This window comes from Trachurus japonicus, chromosome 16 (genome assembly GCF_045865225.1).
Source record: "Trachurus japonicus isolate A0001 chromosome 16, Traja_1.0".
Classification (NCBI taxonomy): Eukaryota; Metazoa; Chordata; class Actinopteri; order Carangiformes; family Carangidae; genus Trachurus; species Trachurus japonicus.
The window spans coordinates 17,156,025-17,175,539 of NC_140922.1; the positions used below are offsets into that span (position 1 = coordinate 17,156,025).

Sequence of the window (19,515 nt, forward strand, 5' to 3'; positions counted from 1 at the left end):
AATACTGTATACGTTAAACTTTTTTTTTTTTTTTTTTTTAAACTATCCAAATAACAAAACTTGTCAAAAATGTCCACATTTTTCTCAGAGTACTGTAGTTGAATTAATGACATAGTATCTTTGCAAAATGATTCCCAGTTCAGCTAAGAGAGACTTTGGAGCACCATCAATAAGATGCAAAGTAGCCCTAATGAATATAGAGTAGTCTGGTGCAGACTTTGAAGCCCACATGATCGAGAGTGCTCTGTGCTGTGAATGTCTGAGTCTGTCCCGGTTGGGGTCTTTAGTCATGTTGGTGGGTGCACTGTCTGTGTCACTGGACAAGTGACACACACAGAAGTGAAAAAGAAAAGGTTAGAAAATGTGAAAAGGTGGAACAGAAAGTCAGAAACATTTTTTTCCAACATTGTTAAACATCAATTTTACCTTTATATTACTGCACAGCCATTCAGAAGGATAATAAATGCAAGTGACCAGTGTTTCTCATTTTATTTGAAGTGCTCTGTTTCATGTTTTTTATCTGGTTGAATGTGAGTACACTGTGAATTACACTCTTTTGTTGGTTGTTGCAAAGTGTTCATATGCCGTTTGATAGATTCAGTAATTACATGTAATTCCCTGAGAGCTCTTGTAAGTACAGTAATCTGTAAAGAACAGATTAGCTTGTTTGTTGTGTGATTGCCTGTTAAACATGAGCAAGTCTTACAGTATATAGAAAACACAATTTTCTCCTGAGCAGCTAAGAAATCTATGTTAAATGAATTCTTATCATTTGTCTACTTGTCTCTCTTTTTTTTTTTTAGTGTTTCTTGGCGTCACTGGCTTGTCAACCTACCAGGTGCGCTTCAACAGCTTGTGTGTCCAGTACCAGCCTCTTCTACATGCAACATCATACAGAGTGTCCATACAGTCTACTCTCAGTAAGTACATTTACTGTTAACAAGAGTGGGTGCCAGTGTTTGTATTAAAGGTGGTGAAAAAAGTGTCCATTTCCTTGTGCTTACTGCTGTCATTAGTTTTGCTCTGAGTGTGAGAATGTGATACCAGACACGCTGCTTGTTCCACGCATTTACTTTATTAACTTATCAGGTCTGAATTTGAATGAGCTGTGTATATCAGTTTGCTGAAATGTTTAAAAGCTTAATTTAGACTTTCGGGAACAAGTGATAGTCCTATAGCACATGCACAGACGCAGTAAGTTGTTCTCATCACCATCTCTGCGTTCCATACTGTATGTCCCACACATGTTTCACCTTTCCATGTTGTTTTTAAAAGAGGGTTTTTGCCAGCCAAATGACTGGACTGCAATTCAGTCAGTAAATCAAACATTTTACTGGGGTTGTGATATTTGGTGAAGAGACTGAAGTCGACTCCAAACTTTGAATATGTTTCCTTATAGATTTATAGCCTGTCCTCATGAAAATGTCTCAACAGTTTAATAGTAACCCAACGTTGAGTCAGCTCAGGACTGTGTTTTGTGTGTATGTGTGATGGCTACAGTACATGTGTGTTGGTTAGATATGGGCTCCAAAAGTCTGAGACCACTTTCCCAGATGATTGGGGAAGTGGTCTCAGTCTGTTGGACACAATTGTACCTTTCACAGTCATCTGAATTCATATTGATACGAGGCTCTGAGGAAATGAATGTTCTGTATTTCTGTCATTCTCACATGGCAGAGCTTTTACATAGTAAAGGATTTTCATAAATCTTGTGGTCTGCAGAAAGGCAGGGAGATATGATACGCACACAATCTCTCCCCAATAAATGACACGGGAGGAAACCGCTTTCTTCGTGTCAGAAATAAAATGAGTAAAGACTCGGTGTGACCTTTAGAAGGTGTTTATTGTGCGGATTACTTGGTTATTAAATGTTTAAAAGGAGACAGATGAGGAAAAGAAGGAGCAAAGAATGATTCTTGAATAACAATAGAAAGAAAATTAGCAAATATATCTGCCATATATATTTTAAGTCAAGCCAATCAGCTACAGACATACTGTAGAAATCTTAATAAAATCTTTGTACAATTTGTCCTGTCAACAAGAGAGTATTTTGGAGCAGGTCTACTCACAAGTGAACAACTTTAAGTTCGAGTTTTACTTTTATTTGTCCTCAGAGGGCTGTTGGTTGTGCAGTATGGGTTCATAAAAAAATCTGCGAAGTGAAAATCCCCCCCCAAAAAATGGCAACTGGCGCACTGGTGCTGGCAATTTTCTACAAGTTTTTGTATTGTACAGGCAGCTATAGAACAGCCCAAGTGGATTCTTGGTTAGCATTTCTGCTTTTTTGATCATTTATATTTTCTTAATGTCAAAAGTTCACATCGGTGGTGGAATCAGACGCTCTGGTGATGGATTTTTTTCACTTAACCCAAAACCCCTGTGAGGATAATGAGAAAAGATGCCCGAGTAGATGACAGGAAGTCGGCTTCCACACTCGTAGCTCTTTGGTGGTGATGTGTCCTTCCTCATTTATTTCAGTGGGGCGGCACAGTGGGGGATCATGTCATGTCAAAGTTTAACATTATTAGCTGCACTGGTTTGGTAAGTCAACCTGTCCTCTGTGAAAAAGGTCTCTAAGGTCCTAGACTATAGGCTATAGATGGATGTGTATTAATAAATGGGAAGCTAGAGTGTTGTAAAGACTGTAGATGTAAATAAAAACAAGGTCCAATTAAAGGAAAAATGAACGGTAAGTATTCTTGCTGCTTTTTACTGCCAGGGAAATAGAGAGCTAAAAGGAGGAGGATGACATCTCTCCATCTTCCTTCCATCTCACACGTTTCTGTACATCTCCATCTCTCTCCCTCTTGCCAGTAGTTGGATATTCTAGCTGGAGTTAAGAGATTTGGTTTAATCCACACAGAGCCAACCAGCTGCTTAAACACCTTCTCAAAAGGAAAAGTGCAGCCTCTCAGTGACAGCTGTTTCCCTAAACTTTATTATCTATGGCTGTTTCCTCCGTGGAGGAGGGGCTAATTTGTCACTCTCCAAGATGAGAGACACATTAGGAAATAGAATTAGACTAATGAAACTGACAAATGACAGCTATTAGAGTGTGTGCTTCCAGTTTCCTGTTTGTTCCTTTTTGGCTGCCAACATAAATTCTCATTCAAATGGTTTTTTTTTTCTCTGTGGTGCTGTCCCTCTACTGCTTCTCAAAACAAACGCTAAATTAAAAGTGTTGCCAGTCTGCAATCCAGCGGAAATTGACAAGGGAAGAGGAAAGAAATCAATGATATGATTCATTTCATTTTTCAGTGGATATAATGATGTTTTCCTGCAGTCTTTTTAACTTCAGAGTCGTCTAGTTACCTAGACTGTTGGGTGTAACAAATGAAGTGAAGTTGCACAAGCTGCAGTCTTGCTTCTCATTTTATCATCAGTTAAGTGTGATAAATCAAAATACTGGATGAGTTTGATGTATCACCAGTTTGACGTCTGATGATGATCAACTCTGACCTAACTTTGACTCTCATGTCATTTTTGTTTTGTATTTTGTTTACTTGCAGATGGTCAAAGACAGGAGGTGAGTCTGGGAGGTGGCTCTTCCCGACAGTGCTTCTATGACCTCACTCCCAGCAGCCAATACGAGATCAGCGTTCACACGCAGATGCAAGAATTGGAGGGACCTTCAGTCTCCATCACTGACATGACGTGTATGTTGCGAATGGTTTATGAATTGTGTTTACATGCATGATTACCATCTAAAGTCTGCCTTTGCATTGAGGGCAGACACAGTTAAGTGCAACATCTTTGAATGTTAAGTTTCCTCCCCCTTTTATCCTCTTTTATACCCGTTTTTTGTCCACTGTCACTTTTTCACTCCTTTGTTAATTCTTTATAAAGTTTCTCCACTTACCTAATTTCCTCTAATTAATCTGTCTAGTTGTTCTTTATGTGTCTTTTTCCACCTGTCCACCTCCACCACCTCCCAGTAGCCTCTCTCTCTCTCTCTCTCTCTCTCTCTCTCTCTCTCTCTCTCTCTCTCAGTGAAGATGATAAATCCTGCAGTTGCAGTTCATTGGTCAGCTGATGAGCTGAGGTGAAGTGCATAGCTCCAGATACCAGGGGGGCTCAGCTCACAGCCAGGGTTACAGATAGATAGATAGACAGATAGGTATGACCTCAGATACACACGCAGACACACACAGATTCTTCGACTAATGTTGTTTATCTACAGATTTTGTGTGGATTGAATTTAACAGGAGACAGTTCGGTGTCAGCAAAATGTTGCTGGTCCACAGACAGTGCAGGTGGAAGTAATTACTTGATACTTACTTGAGTAAAACAAAATAAACAAGCTAGAATACAAGTACTGTACTGTAATTTTGCATTTAAGTTTTATCAGGAACCTGTACTTGAGAGTCTAACATGAAGTGCTCATTAAACAGAATGTCCCCTTTTATAGTGCTAAATGATCATAATGTCTTATATTTTAGAGGCATTATTAAATACATTAACTTTTAAATCTTGTATCACATGGCGATGCTGTTCATTTAACTACTTAATATTCTGCTTGGTAGTTTTTTTTCACAACAATACATCCTATTTTATGAGATGATTTCAACCTTTATATGTAAAAAAAAAAAAGTACTGCTCTCTGTCACATGAATGTAGCAAAGTAAAAAGAGCAACCTTTCCTTTAAAGATGGGATGAAGTGAAATGAAAATAGTTGTGAATGTGTGTACCATAAAACATTCACTGATACACTGACATCATTTGTCTGTGAGTTTAAAAACTGAGAGGGCACACATCCTGAGAGACAGTAAAGAGAGGAAATGGCATGAACCACTTTCAAATCTCAGAAAGCCCCTAGTGTTAATTGTTCAGTGACATTTTCCACAATGCAGTACTGGACCATCAGGGCATGCTAATCCCTCTCTGAAAACCTAACTATTCCTAAAATTAGAAAATTCACTAATTTACTGTTAATAGTATATCTGCGTCATCCCATTTTCTTCCCATCACTTCTTTGTCTCAGAACAGACAGTAACAGGAGACATTACTTGAATCTCTGTCCTCATTTCAAAATGCTTTAAACGTGGATGGTCAAGTGCTGTTATTATAACTTGATGACCTTTTTTTTTTTTTACTAACACAAAAGATACAGCATTAATGACTGTGTAAAATCCATAATCTGCCACTTTCTAGCAAAGAGGCTCAAGAGCAAAGTTTGTGCTCAAATCAGACAGATTATGTAGTTACTATCTTTTCATGGTATCTGAAGAAACATGAGATAGATTCAGTCAATTTAATCTGCTTTCATGAAGTAGTAGTACCTGCACCTTCTGTGGGCAGTCCCTGATCTTTTAAAGATGATTTACTCACTTTACTCTGGTTTGACAGAACCCACTGATTTCTGTGAAGTAATTGGCTTGGCACTGAGACATACCTTAACCTGGGGCTGTTTTTTACTCTGAAAAACAGCCTCTGGTCAGACAGATACAAGACTGATGAAAATAGCTCTTTGCACTGTGTCCAGCTCATACAGTAGGAGGAAAGAGAGGGATGTATAGAAAGAGAGGAGCTGACTGCTGTAACATGGTGATGGAAATATACAGAACAAAACACAAGATTACTCATGTACCCATAGGTCATAAGCACACATTGGACTACAAATCTCTTCACTGTGAAGGTCCCTAACTCGGCTGCAGGGGAAGGAGGGAGAGGAGGAGGAGGAGGAGGAAACTTTCATCTGAAAAGAAACAGCCCACTGCTGCCTCTCATATCACCAGTTTATTGACTGTGTGTGTGCATGCGTGTGCGTGTGTGCGTGCCTGTGTGTGTGCTCTAGTTCGTGAGTGGTGTGTGTGGTCAGCAGATAAACCCAATGATGGTGGCACTTGTCGCTACCATCGTGATTGATGACCTTGTCTTGTTTCCTTGTGTGTGTGTGTGTGTGTGTGTGTCCAGTGCCAGCACCCACTCAGGCTCCAACTGAACCACCCACCACAGAGCCGCCCCCTACCATCCCGCCTGCTAAGGAAGGTGAGCAGCAATAAATACAGACATGCTTATTCATGTTATTATTCATCATGCTCATTCATCATTCATCCTTTTCTTTAGGATAACTCTAGTCAACTGGTACTGTTGTTTATAATTCTTGAAATGCATCTTTACTAAAACATTATTTTATAAAAATGTGCAGGCGACCGATACAATAATACAAACCAGAATAGAAACTCTGCCCAAGTTGAAGCAACAGAAATGTACAATAACTAAAATTTCAATACATTTTGAGGAGATAACATCTTCTGTCAGACCAGTTAGTTATATTTTTGACTGATAATTCTGGCAGCCACACTGTTATGCTATGACATTTCTTATTCATTAGTCAGTGTATCCTCTAATTTGCATAAACTGGATTCCATTTTTAAACTTTGATGCTCTCAATTGGTGTCTAATCTGCCAAATACCTGTCATGAAATGATTTGGCTTAGAAATGTGGTTAAAAAAAAAAGCTCACTGAGAAAATGTAACCAAAGTGTACAGAGCTGTAGTTTTGCTCTTAGATTCAAAACAATCTTTAACACTACACTTAACTGCACAAGCAAAATTGTCCTGGCATGTTGTTGCTGTTGTTGTTGTTATTGTTGCACCAGGAACAGAAAAGATTACCTCATAATTTACTTTTAATAGAGCACTAATGTTTTGCCACTCGGTGCTCTCCTCACAGTTGTGAACAGTCAACTGGTGCTTAGTTTCAAAACATCAGTAGTGACCTGGGAGGAAATTTGGGGATTTGGGGGCATTATAATGAAACTGAAGAATCTAACCTAAAGGAGGGCAAAAACACAAAACATTTAAGTGTCCCACAGGAAGTCAGTGACGTTTACTGTACTCCCACAACGACTTTATTGTGTGAAGCATACTCGGGCTTCTGTGGACTGCAGCCGATGCCAAAATAAAGAAATGCCACTCTAATCCTGGTTTATTAGCCTGTTACCTTAGGCTCAGCAGAGCTTACCTGACCTCTCCCATCCAGCTTCAGCTTCAGTCTCTGTTAAGCCTTAAAACAACAGAGTGATATTTGTTTTCCTTACAAATGTCATTTAAATCATGTGTGCACATATGTAAACTAAAAACTAAAAAGGATTGTGCTTTACTGCACTTTAAAGGTGGTATATGCAAGTTTTTGCTCTCACTACATGGCTAATGTTAGCATTAATAGCTGTTTACTTACCAGTCTAGAGGAAACGTTTCAGGTTCAGCATCAAACTTTGTCCCTATACTCACCAAGGGCCGTCTCCAGTGGTTGCCTCTACTTCTATCACTTCTTTGTGTGAGGTCAGCATGCCAACTGGGTAGCCTCTGCCCATCCTTTTCTTGTAATACTACATTGCAGAACTGAGTCACTGCAGCTTCTACTCTGCCCTGTAGTTGAGTTCGAGAGGATGAAGGAGTAGTGCTGCCCAGAGAGCGTATCCTAACCTCTTGCCTTCTAAAAATGATGGCTGTAGCTCTTGGCAAGCGACTGTTATGACCACCATTACCACCCGACCCTGTCAAGAAACCACATTTGACAGCAGAGAAAACTTACATATAGCACCTTTAAACCCTAACTAACTGCAAGTGAAGGTGCAGCAGCAAATGACTCATGAGAGAGGACAGGTGAAATATTCTCACCGAAGAGGATTTTTCCACATTTGACAAGCTGAGGAAAGATTAGAAACAAAGGGGTACGAGTTCAGAGTCAGAGCCTCCTCCTGCTGCCCAGACACTCCTTCTCATCTGTTCCTGTCTGATGGGCTCAGGTTAAAGGCTGACCTGCAGGACAAACTCCTCAGACATGAACCGACACACCTGCTGAGCCCGTCTGTAAGCATTTCTATCGAACTGCATGACCTTTTGTCAGACTGACGCTTCCACCCATAATCTTAGGTAACTTTTACTCAGGACAGAGCTGCAAAGATAGAGGAAAGAGAAGAGAAGGTGCGTGCTTTTTCTGTAAAAGTGAGAAAAAGATGAGGAAGGAAAGAAAAAGGAAACAAAACAACAGAAAAAGAATAAAATACAGTGATGGCCAGTATGAGAAAAACAGACAGATAGAGCTACAAAGAGAGAGCAGAGAGGAGATGACAGAAAGAGACACATGGAGAGAAAGACACCCAGTATAAAAACAGAGATAGTGGTGAGGGATCAAGAAACCAAATTACTCTGATTTGTTTTCTCGTACTTAAAGTTACAACCTTTTTCCCTCATAAACACTGTAGGTACAGTGCAGGCTTTGGGGATTTATGGAGGCTGACATGGTCATTTACAGGCTTTGAAATTTAGTGCAGGCTTGGAGTTTGAACACTTGTTAAAACCACAAAACAACTTTACAGCAGCAAAGATAAGGCTACTGGGAGTCATTTAGAAACCTGAGAAGAATAAAAGCAGAAGGAAAAGGCACAGCTGGACCAGGAATGTGAAGTAGCAGCACACAAAAGGAGAAAAAACCCAAACACACTGGATATATTTTTTTGCGGCCAAAAAAGACTGAGTTTGAAACTCTGAGTGAGAAACTGTGCATTATACCTAATCCTATAAACTCTAGTTAGTCTGAAGACCCAGTCTATGCAGATTTACTTTGTTCCAGAGTGAGTGTATTTTAAGTTCTTTATATTATTTACAGAGAGGATGAATATGTTACAGCCAGTTAACATTCAGCTCACAAATTTCCCTCAACTCTCCTCCCTTAAATTACATTTCTTTTTAAATTCAGAGACAACATGATGTGCTGACTAAATCTATACATCTTTCTTGGCTGTCTGTCCAGTGTGCAAGGAGGCCAAGGCTGACTTGGTGTTCCTGGTCGACGGCTCCTGGTCCATCGGAGACGACAATTTCATGAAGATCACACGTTTCCTCTACAGCACCATGGGATCCCTGGATCTGATTGGCCCAGATGGCACTCAGGTCAGTCACATGTAACTTCACCTCAGAGAGGAAGAACTCAAGAATAGAAAAGTTAAAAGTAAAGATAAAATTATATTTGTTCTTGCTTCCATTTTCCTGTATGCATCATTACACTGTGACAGATTTCAGAAATGAAAATGTTCAAATACCGTCTAGACCACTTTGCTCTGAATAATGTTATAGCAGAGTAATGTCTCCCTTGAGTGCTGGTATTCATGTTTACGACTGCTAGTGGTTCCTGTGTCTAGTCTAACCATTAGTGTCTAGAGAATATGATATACAGTACCATAAGTTAACCAACAAAAAAATACAAATGTGCTGAGGCTTTAATTTTGTTTTCTTTCTCTCCAAATGTATTTCCTTTGTTAAAGCATTTTCCTTCTGAAAAATGCATGTCATGGGAAATGTAATGTAAAGCAGATGCTGAGGATCTAGCGAAGGGTAGCCACACTGAAACCATAATAATAATGAAATCAAGAAATTACAGTTTAGTGTAATCTGTGGATAAAGAGGCAAAAACTCAACCCATGTCCTCCTGCTTTCATATGCTGTCATCTGTTTCACTTCCTGCTACACACAGAAAAAGTGAAAGAGAGATAAAAAAAAAAATAGTTTTAATTTCCTCTCAAATGTCCCTGAAACTAGACTTTTCGTTCAGTAGATAAGGGAAGGAAGGCCACCAGGTGCTGTATATCCATAATGAAATGATAAAGTGTGAGATGGAGCTACCTGCAAACTATTTCCTCCTCCTTTTCTGTGTTTCATTCTGTTACAGCAGACATTCGGACATAAATAGAAATTATAGATCTGCCCAAATGATGAATCTTGACTTGCATTTTTCCTCCTCCCTTTGACCCCTCCATGTGCTTTTGGCGTATTTATTATTTGAAGAAGACTACTACTACTTTTTGGCCTGTCCCCTTAGAAATCAGCACGGCCACATCTATAGAAAAGTTTAGAAAAGTGCGAGAGAACTTAAAAACCCCCAGTGGAGTCAATCTATACTCTCTGGGAGGCCTCTTTGTTGCTGAGCAGTATTCGATTAACTCCACTCATTTGCTGCCACAGTGTTTTGTGCCAGAAAGCATTACTTTTCTGGCAGGAGTGGTGGTCTTAATAAATTAAGTCTATATGCAGTAAGCGCTGGGATAAACATCAAATCCTTCAAGTATCAGCTTGATCCTTGGTGTAAAATCCACCATGAGCGACACTTAAGGAACTCAAGTAATGCTGTGACTGTTACCCATGTCCACTTCTTCAGTATTTTCCTCATGTATCCAGTTCATCATTAGGTAACGCCAGACTTTCAACTTGGGGCAGTAGATCGCTATTGTCATTGTGAACTAATTTCTTTGTGCTTCCTGCCTGCGTGGCCCCCCCACTGTGTCAGCAGAGCTCAGCTGGTTCATTCGTCACACTGTAGAGGTGCTTGCTAGACCCTTTTCTTTCATTTGTGTAATGTCTGCTGTTAAGCAGTTTGCAACCCTCGCCGTGCCCCAATAACCCTCTGGCACGGGGCTACAGAGAGCAAAACACTGGCTGTAATGTGAGAGAGTTGGCTGTACAGTGCGGAGGGAGCTGGCTGGTAAATGTAGGACGCCCTGAGCCAAGAACAGCACTATTAGCACTCTTAAGACTTAAGGCAATTAGATTGATTATAGTTCTGATTTGGGAGTGTGAACATATTTTTATTGTATTTTAGTGAATTTTCACCTAGAGACTTCCATACAAGAAGTCTGTAATATTCCTTTTTGACATTATGAACTTATACTTCTTCTATGACCACCAGCGCTGGATAATAAATGGTCAAATCTGTGACCCATTGCTGCTTTCACCTACTTAACCTTAACATGAAACTATGTAAATGTTAAATTCTACCTTCTCATGTTACAGCTTAACTTGCCCATCTGTACAGTGTTCACTTTATTGGGCTGTTAAAGCACGCTCAATTTGTATAATTACAGTATTTCCTTCAGCGAACAAAGGTGGCATCTGTTTGATGCTGCGGTTGCTGTTCAGAATAAATGCAGAAATTGCAGGTGATAATGAGGCAAAGTATTAGATTTCTGGACCCAGAGCGCAGTCATTTGGCTTCACAACACACACACAATACCGCATGGAGTCATTTGGCTTCATGTTTTTTTTTTGGGGGGGGGGTGAAAATGAAACAAACCTGAGAAATCAAATATCGAAACACACCGCAGTTGTAGCCTATTGTGACTGACATGAGCGCAAGCAGATGATGGCTCTGAATTTGTAATTTCGGGGTGAACTGTGCCTTTCGAACAAGTGCAAAGACAAAACGGTTCAGTTTAACTCTGGTTTAATTTGATTTGACGTGTGCTTTGAACTTATCTCACGTACCTGTCTGCCTGTCTGTCTGTCTGTCTGTCCCCGTCGCTCCCCAGGTGGCCATTGCTCAGTTCAGCGACGATGCCCGGACAGAGTTCCAGCTGAGTTCCCATGGCAACAAGGAAGCGCTGCTGGAAGCCATTCAGCGGATCAGATACAAAGGAGGAAACACCAAGACAGGTCAGGACAGTGCATCAGTGGGATTAATGTAAACGCCACACAGGTAAAATCCAGATGTTAGTTTGATACCTCACTGACATGCCAACAAAATAATGATACCACAAATTCCATTGTTCTGGAGCATCTGATCATATCACACAATCTTCCCTCAGTTTGCCTATTTTATTATGCAAGATGAAAGACTTCTTTCTCATCTGTGTCGACTTGAAAGCTGAGATTGAAAGTTACTTGTAGTCCTTGGAATCAGAAGTTTACACAACAATCGCACCACAGGGTTCATTATAGCTGATCTGGAGCTTTTCATCATTTGTCCAAAAATTTTTACATCAAAATTTCCACGACAGCTGGACTGCCTCCATTTGCTGAGAGATGTGTGATGCAGTTAAAACTCCAGAGCAGCTACTAATGGACCTTGTAGTAGTGAGATTTCTTCAAAAGGAACTTTAAACCTCAACTTATCAGAGCCCGACTTGAGGAGAAAGCTAAGGGGAAAAAAGGTATATTGTGAAATTTGGAAGATCACCATGAAAAAGACATTTCTTCTTAAGGACATTAGTTGAAAATATCATACAAGCTGTTTAGGAAGGATGAGTTTTAAGGGGTGATGATCTAACAAGCACTTTGGGTTGTGAATCGCTTGTGAAATTCACATCTGCCACTGTGTTAGTACTGTACATAGGAGGCGAATGCCATTAATGTGGATTTACAGGTAATGCTGGTTGTTCAGAGCACTTAAACTCTTCTAAAGTCTGGGTCATGGCTCAGTGTCTGCTCAGAGTAATTGTGTCCTTGAGCTTTCCTATCAGCTCTAGTGCTGATCTCACTATCATCTCACCACTTAACCCTCCCTCCCCCTTCTTACTCCTCTTTCTCCTCTGTCCTCTTCTCCATCTCCACCTCTCTCCCTCCAACCTCGGGCTGTCCTCTCCTCCCTCACTTTGGTCACATCCCTTTAAAACACCTTCTTTAACTTTATTTTGTCTTTCCTTCCTCTACCCATACACTCCTCACACACCTACGTCTGCTGTACTGTCTTGTAGTTAAACAGTTGGAAACAGATGGTGTGTGTGTGTGTGTCCTGTGCACACAGTCTAGAGCAGAATAGAAAATAAACCATGAAATATCATCCTCCCCACACAAAGAGAAAGAGGAGGCAGCTCGCTCTCAAAAGGTTAGGCTACTGCTCACCAACTCACAGTTTCTCTGTCTTCCACTCCCTCCATCTCTTTGTCTCTCACCCACACATGCACACATGAATGTACGTAGAATTAATCCCCTTCAATTGCGTAAACATAGTGCCTATTCTTCCGGCTGTCCTTATTCCACCATAGAAGCCCACACAGCATATATTTTTAGTTTATGTGTGTGTGTTTTTTTTCTTCCATAATTTATTCAACAAGATAAGCAAATAATTTCATTATTTATTTCAAAGTCTGTGTTTTCTCATTGTTACTGCTTCAGGCGAAGGTGGAGATTGTTTCCATCCTTTGTTTAATGAGGCTTTCTTATGTTTTCCTTTTGATATTCTCTTGATATTTTTTCTCTGTGATTCTGCACACTAATACAGTATGACCATAAATCACAATGCTACAGTGTTTTAACTATAGCACCAAATAATAATGAAGCTGTATATTACTTATAGAGTTTGTGAACAAACCTCCTTGCCTACATCTTACTCCTGTAGTCAGTTGAAACATAGACCACTACTGTCTTTGGCTCTCAGGACCGAGGCTCACAGTACAAATTTAAACTCTTGTTCCCTCTCCAAACCCTTAACTATTTCCTTCTTTTCACTCTTCAACCTCAAATTTTCCTCAGAGACCCCATCAGGGCCCCTCACTGCGTCTAAATCCACCCTCAAAACCCTCAAATAAAAGACTGGCGCTTTCTGCCTCTTCAGCCCGTAGCCTCTGGCAGATATATCTGCATAGAAGCCAACAAGAATCCCCACAGCTTCAATGCCTTTTTATATTTTTACTGTAAGTGGCTGGCTCACTTTACACACTCTGTCTGATAACCCCCAGGTCAAGCAAACCCATCAGCACTAGATTTTCAAAACATTCGCAAAACTGCACATGAATTCACAGTAAAGTTGCAAAGATATATCAGCTCCAAAGAGGATATCTTAAATTCTCTTTAGACGAGATTTTATTGTTAATCAGAAAGTTGGAGATTGATTCCACATCTGGAAGTTTCAATGGCACTGCAGAGGTTGTTGCTGCAGGAGAAGGGACAGCTACTTGCTCACCTTCTGTGCCAACTTTTAGTCATAAGCCTCTTCACTTTACCTTTTACAAACAGTATGCAAATGATGCTGCCTTCTTTAAGACTCTACTGTCAGTTTTTTTTCCATCTACTGTACGCTCTCCTATGAGTGTGAGGAAAGGGCATGTCGAGGATTCATGGAGCTGAAGCTGATATTCCTGGACTTGGCTTTTCACTATGCATTTATTCATTAAGACATTAGTAAGCCTCTGACTGGCTTGGTGAATGATTGATTTAATGTAGCTGCTGCTGTAATAGTCTTTATCCCTGTGCTGTAGTGTGTGTGTGTGTGTGTGTGTGTGTGTGTGTGTGTGTGTGTGTGTGTGTGTGTGTGTGTGTGTGTGTGTGTGTGTGTGTCTGTCTTGAGATTGATTTTCACGCTAATCCCTGACGCAGCTTGACTGTGCAGTACATAGACCTACAGATACAGCAAGTGTGTTGTAGTATCTGAATATTGGAAATTGGATAGCCTAGTTGTGTTTGATTTCCAGGTGTGTGCTGTACACCGATCAGGCCTAACATTATGACCACCTAACATTTTACTGCCAAATACACAACAAACTGCACTGTTTATTTTGACACCTTTCTATCAGAACCAGCATTAACTTCTTCAGCAATTTGAGCAACAGTAGGTGGTCTGTTGGATCGGACAGTTTTTGAGATGCTCTGACTCAGTTGTCTAGCCATCACAGTTTGGCCCTTGTCAAACGTGCTGAAATCCTTATGCTGCCCATTTTTCCTGCTTCTGACACATCAACTTTGAGGGCAAAATGTTCACTTGCTGCCTCACATATCCCACCCACCAACAGGTGCCATGATGAAGTGGTTTTTCAGTGTCACTTCACCTGTCAGTGGTCATAATGTTATGTCTAATCAGTGTATGTGTGTATCCATTTAGGGACAATATGACTTACTTGCTTTTAATGCTTAACTTTTGAGCAATATATTCTCACATTGGATTAATCAGGATCTTATTTTGCATTCTATGATTTTACTTTAGTAGCCAGACTGATTTCCTCCTTCTTCAACTGCGGTGTGTGTGTGTGTGTGTTAGACCCTCACTTAACTTCCAAAGTTTATGAGTCTGTTGTGAGTGTAGAGATGAATGTGTAAATGGCCCATGAATGTTTTTCACCAACAACAAAAATCATGTTCAACATCTATTGTGTACTTTTTAGAAATGCATTTTTTTTTCAAATTCTTAGGCACCGACAGCACTAGCCAAAGATTAAAGGAATTTACAGTATAGCTCTGGCTGCTCATAACCACCCATAGACAATATTGCAGCCTCTTCCTTGTCATCAAGATTTCACCTGCAGCCGCAAGAGAACAGGGAGAAGAAGTCTCCTACTTCATTATATCGCACCGGGGCTTTGGATGCTAAAAGCAGAGACATGATTTCAGCTATTTTTATATTCTCATATTGTCTCCGTTCTTCAGTGACAGCAAGAAACTGGTAAGCTGTTAGATAGGAGGCCAAATCCAAACCGACAAGGATTACTTGAGACATGCAGTATGATGAATCACTGATTGATGGTGGGTTTTTACAACCAGACATCCACTGACATGTTTGTTTTGTGCTCTTTTTTTTCCTCACCCTCTTCTTATACATACTCTTGTCTCATTTATTAACCTCCCCAACCACACACACACCCCCCTGCTTTTGCTTTTGTGCCCTCTTACCTGCTCTTCTCCTCCTTCCCACCACTGCTACCCACTCAGCACCTCCTCCCACTCCTCCTCCGTCTCTTCTCCGTGTCTTCTCTGCTTGGTTCTGTCTCACTTCATGCCTGACTAGCTGCTTTAATTCCAGCCTTGTCCAGTATGATCAGAGGACAGTGTAGAAACAGATGTATTACTGGCAGATATCTGACAACACAACACTTTACCAAGCCAAGCACTCTATCATTTTTCATCACTGACAGCTCGGTGAGGGAAAAAAAAAAAAAGAAACAGGAGGAGGGGGAGGCAAAGATGTCTAAGAGGTTTAGTTTGTTTGGAATTTGGGAGACAGAGACACCATGCACATGAAGCTGTTCACACCATACACACTCCCTAATACTCCTCTCTTCATAGCAGCAGCATGCTCTTGAAGAGTGAGAGGAAAAAGTGTAAAAGAACAAAAGGGGTAAAGAGGATTAATGAGAACAATTGTCCATGTAATTATGAAAAGGTCAGGTGGAGATGAACAGATGAGCTACATGAACTATTATTGCGAATCACAATGGACAGTATGCAAATATTGGCATTAAATAGAAATTTCCTACCTGTGTGTGACCACGATCAGGAGATTGTTAATTGGTTGGCATGCACAAAATGATACATAATGTTACCGTACATACAATATGTGTCAGGATTAGATCAGTTGAAGTCATAAAGGACACTACAGGTCAGTTTTTCCTGTTAATTGAAATCTTTATTCCCCATAATTGACCGTTGTGCAGTAGATTTCTCTGTTCAGCAGTAAAGGAGCTCTCCTGAGGTATGTTAAAAATATATGAATATGAATATATATTAATAAATGAATTAATGAATAATATATTAATGACTTTACCTTTGGGGATTAATAAAGTAATTCTTATTAAAATAAATAATAAAAATCAAGCACAATTGAACACAATGATTTTCTGCAGAGTTGATTTCAACCTCATCAATGTACATACTTTTTTAGGGTCCGGGCAGCTAAGCTGCCGGGACACTATTGTATTCCTAGGAATTCTTCTTCTTCTTCTTCTTCTTCTTCTCCTTCCAAGGAAGTCATACTTCCCATGGGTGAAAACTCACCAAACTTCACAGAAACATCCAACCCCATGCCAGATTCACTCAACTCCAAGGACATGTGCCCCCCCCTCCTAGGGGGGGCACAATAAGCGTTTAAATTTAAAAACTTTAAAAATTCCTACCAGACCAACGGTAGATGCTACAGTGTTGAAACTTCACCACAATGTAGCCTCAATACTGCTGAAACTTTTGTCCACTTAAACTTATTACAAATTATGAAGTCCATCACTCTGTTTTTTTCAATAACTGTAAAACTTTTAAAATGTATCTCCTCCCACAATTTTTGCTCAATTGTCACCAAACTTGCTACAGAGCATCTCCAGACCGTCCTCCACAAAACTTGTTTCTCGGATTTTTGATTAAGCAAAAATTGAGCCTACAGTGCATGAAAACATTTGACTGTAAACGGTACTGTAAACATATACCATCAAATTCTTGATAAATACATTTTCAATCTTCCTGAAAAAAAATGACAATATTCTGGAGTCATGGTTGATGAAGTTTGGCAAATATCAGAATTTTAATTCAAAAACTGAATTTTCTAGAACATTTTGAATTCTGCTCTCATGGGAACAACTGCAGTCAATGTGAGACTGGAATTTATAAACATCATATTTTCTCTTATGAAGCAAAACACTTATCATTAAAAACAAATCACCAACATTTCCATGCTGTCAAGATGCAATTTATTGTATTATCAGATTTTTGTTTAGATGACTGAATTATTGACATTTTGACCATTTCATCACAACAGCTGCCCGGGCACTCGCTCACCTGAGTGGATAAATGAAGCTACACAGCACGTCTCACTACCAGCCAATTAGCTCAGCGAGTTAAGAGCTGGTTCTTGGTGTCAGAGATTGTGAGTTCGAGACCCAGCGAGGGTGATGATGATGATTACGGCTCAAAATGTCACATGTCCACAAGCTGTTTTGCTGTCTAGATGCAATTTATGTATTATCAGATTTTTGTTTAGATAACAGAATTTCTGACTTTCTTAAATCTGCCTTGACAACAGCTGCCTGGGCACTGACTCACCTGAGTGGATAAATGAAGCTACACAGCAGGTCTCACTACCAGCCAATTAGCTCAGCCAGTTAGGAGCTGGTTCTTGGTGTCAGAGGCTGTGGGTTCGAGTCCCAGCAAGGGTGATGATGATGATGATGACAGATCAAAATGTCAGTTGTCCTCAACACGAAACACAAGACAGTTGTACTGATGGTGGCATCACAGCAAGCCTCTAAGTTTAAAAATCCAAATAGTTTGGACTAGACCATGTCCGAAGGCTCCTAACATCTTAGAGTCACAGTAGATGTTTTACAAATACATATCATTATTTTACCTCAAAACGGATTTTTCTTTTTACTGTGGTTTCAAATCTGCCTGCGCGACAGTGAATGGCTTACTCAATTTGTGAAGCCACTGTTAAATGCCACTTGGCAATTAGCTCAGTGTGATAAACAACGGTCTTTGGTTCTTGAGGTTGTGGGTTCAATCCTCAAATGATGCAAATTGAACATTATAAGGTCAACTGTCTTGTCTTCCTATTCTCCTGTTTGTTGCTCAGAATTGCCTAAATTTGCCCAAAAGTAGCCCGGACCCGACCCATTGCTGCGCAGCAGCTATAATTTTTATTGTATTTTGCAAACCTGAGGGGACTTGAAACATAATGACACATACATGACATGCATAAATCCACTGACAAATGTGCCTGCACATCTTTGTTACTTGTCGTAGGAGGGTCCTGAAACCTTTTAAAACTGTCCAGACAGATTTTATTGACTGATTAATTCCATTAGCAGGTGACCTGCACACTGTGAAAAGTTCATCTTATCCTATATTTTTACAGACTGGTTTGTGACATTTTAATCTTTTTTTCCTCCCTTTCTCACCGCTCCATGTTTAGATCCCATTAAAATACATAGGACATTGTCCGTTTTCTGACATACTTTAAATGCTAATGGGCACCCTGGGATTTCAGGTCACTCATTCTCACATAATAATTATGGGGTCAGTAATATATTTTATTAATGTCAGTGGAAGACTAAATATTACATGTTTTTAATTAGTGGGTACATTAAAATTGTAGCAAAGGTCTCAAGCATTCACCTCCATGTAACAGGTGGGGAAGAGGACATTTTTAGATTCTTAATAAGCTCATTCATGCTTCCAATAAGTTTGGTCTGCCAAGCATTTGTCAGCAGCATCCAGCTTCACAAAAAATGTAAAAGAGGAGGTCATTGCAACATGCGTCTGTTCCTTAATGTATCTAGTGAAAAACAAAAGTTTTGTGTCAGAATATAGGACAACTTAAAGAGTAGTGATACAGTATGTGGAGCACCACATATGCAAAAGGACATGTGGTTTTGCCTTTTTAATAGTCCATGTACAATGAGTGTACGGTACTGTATGTGTTACATCACCTCTGGCCATGTTCCCAAACATGCTGTGTGGTTGCCTATTTCATTTTTTAGTATGTTTTTCCTTCAAGGCAGCCAATGCTTCGCATTCATGTCTCTACAGAATGAAAATAATGTTGAATTAGATGATGACAGTAAACATCTTGGCAGCATTTATTTTTCTTAAAGGTTTTTTATAGGTCAGTCAAAATCACTTTTCATTAAAAGAATGGACTGATGATAGGAAGTGGGTATACAATTAGATTTGGGTACGAATATTTGAGGGAGCTCCAAAAGAATCCAAACAGCATAGAGGATTATGCTGAGAGCGCTAATCTCCCCATACACGAGCATTTAATCTTGGACGCATCAAGCAAAGGAGCTGCGTCAGCGATGGCATGAGCCTAACAATAATAAGTGTCAGGTGGTTTTATATCTGTGCTGTACACCTGCATTAATATGACTGCATGTTACAAGCCACACAGCAGTCAAGTACTGTATATTGAAAACAGCTGACTGTAATTGGTCCAGTCAGCCAAAACAAGTATAACTTTAGTGTGCTGCAGGGAAACAGCCATGCTTTTTTGCATTTATTGGTGTCATAGAAGAGAATTTTAACAACAACAGAAATGTTTG

General features: G+C 39.9%; 1 protein-coding gene across 3 annotated transcripts in view; it reads left to right on the top strand.

Moving 5' to 3' along the window:
* Positions 1 to 19,515, top strand: part of col14a1a (collagen, type XIV, alpha 1a) — a 139,979-nt gene that overhangs the window by 57,173 nt on the left and 63,291 nt on the right. For all 3 annotated transcript variants that reach the window (XM_085802236.1, XM_085802235.1, XM_085802237.1), the window contains 5 exons: positions 804 to 920; positions 3,510 to 3,656; positions 5,915 to 5,989; positions 8,763 to 8,902; positions 11,311 to 11,434. In XM_085802236.1, the coding sequence (XP_085658362.1) occupies positions 804 to 920; positions 3,510 to 3,656; positions 5,915 to 5,989; positions 8,763 to 8,902; positions 11,311 to 11,434 (603 nt within the window). The remainder of the gene's footprint in view (positions 1 to 803; positions 921 to 3,509; positions 3,657 to 5,914; positions 5,990 to 8,762; positions 8,903 to 11,310; positions 11,435 to 19,515) is intronic.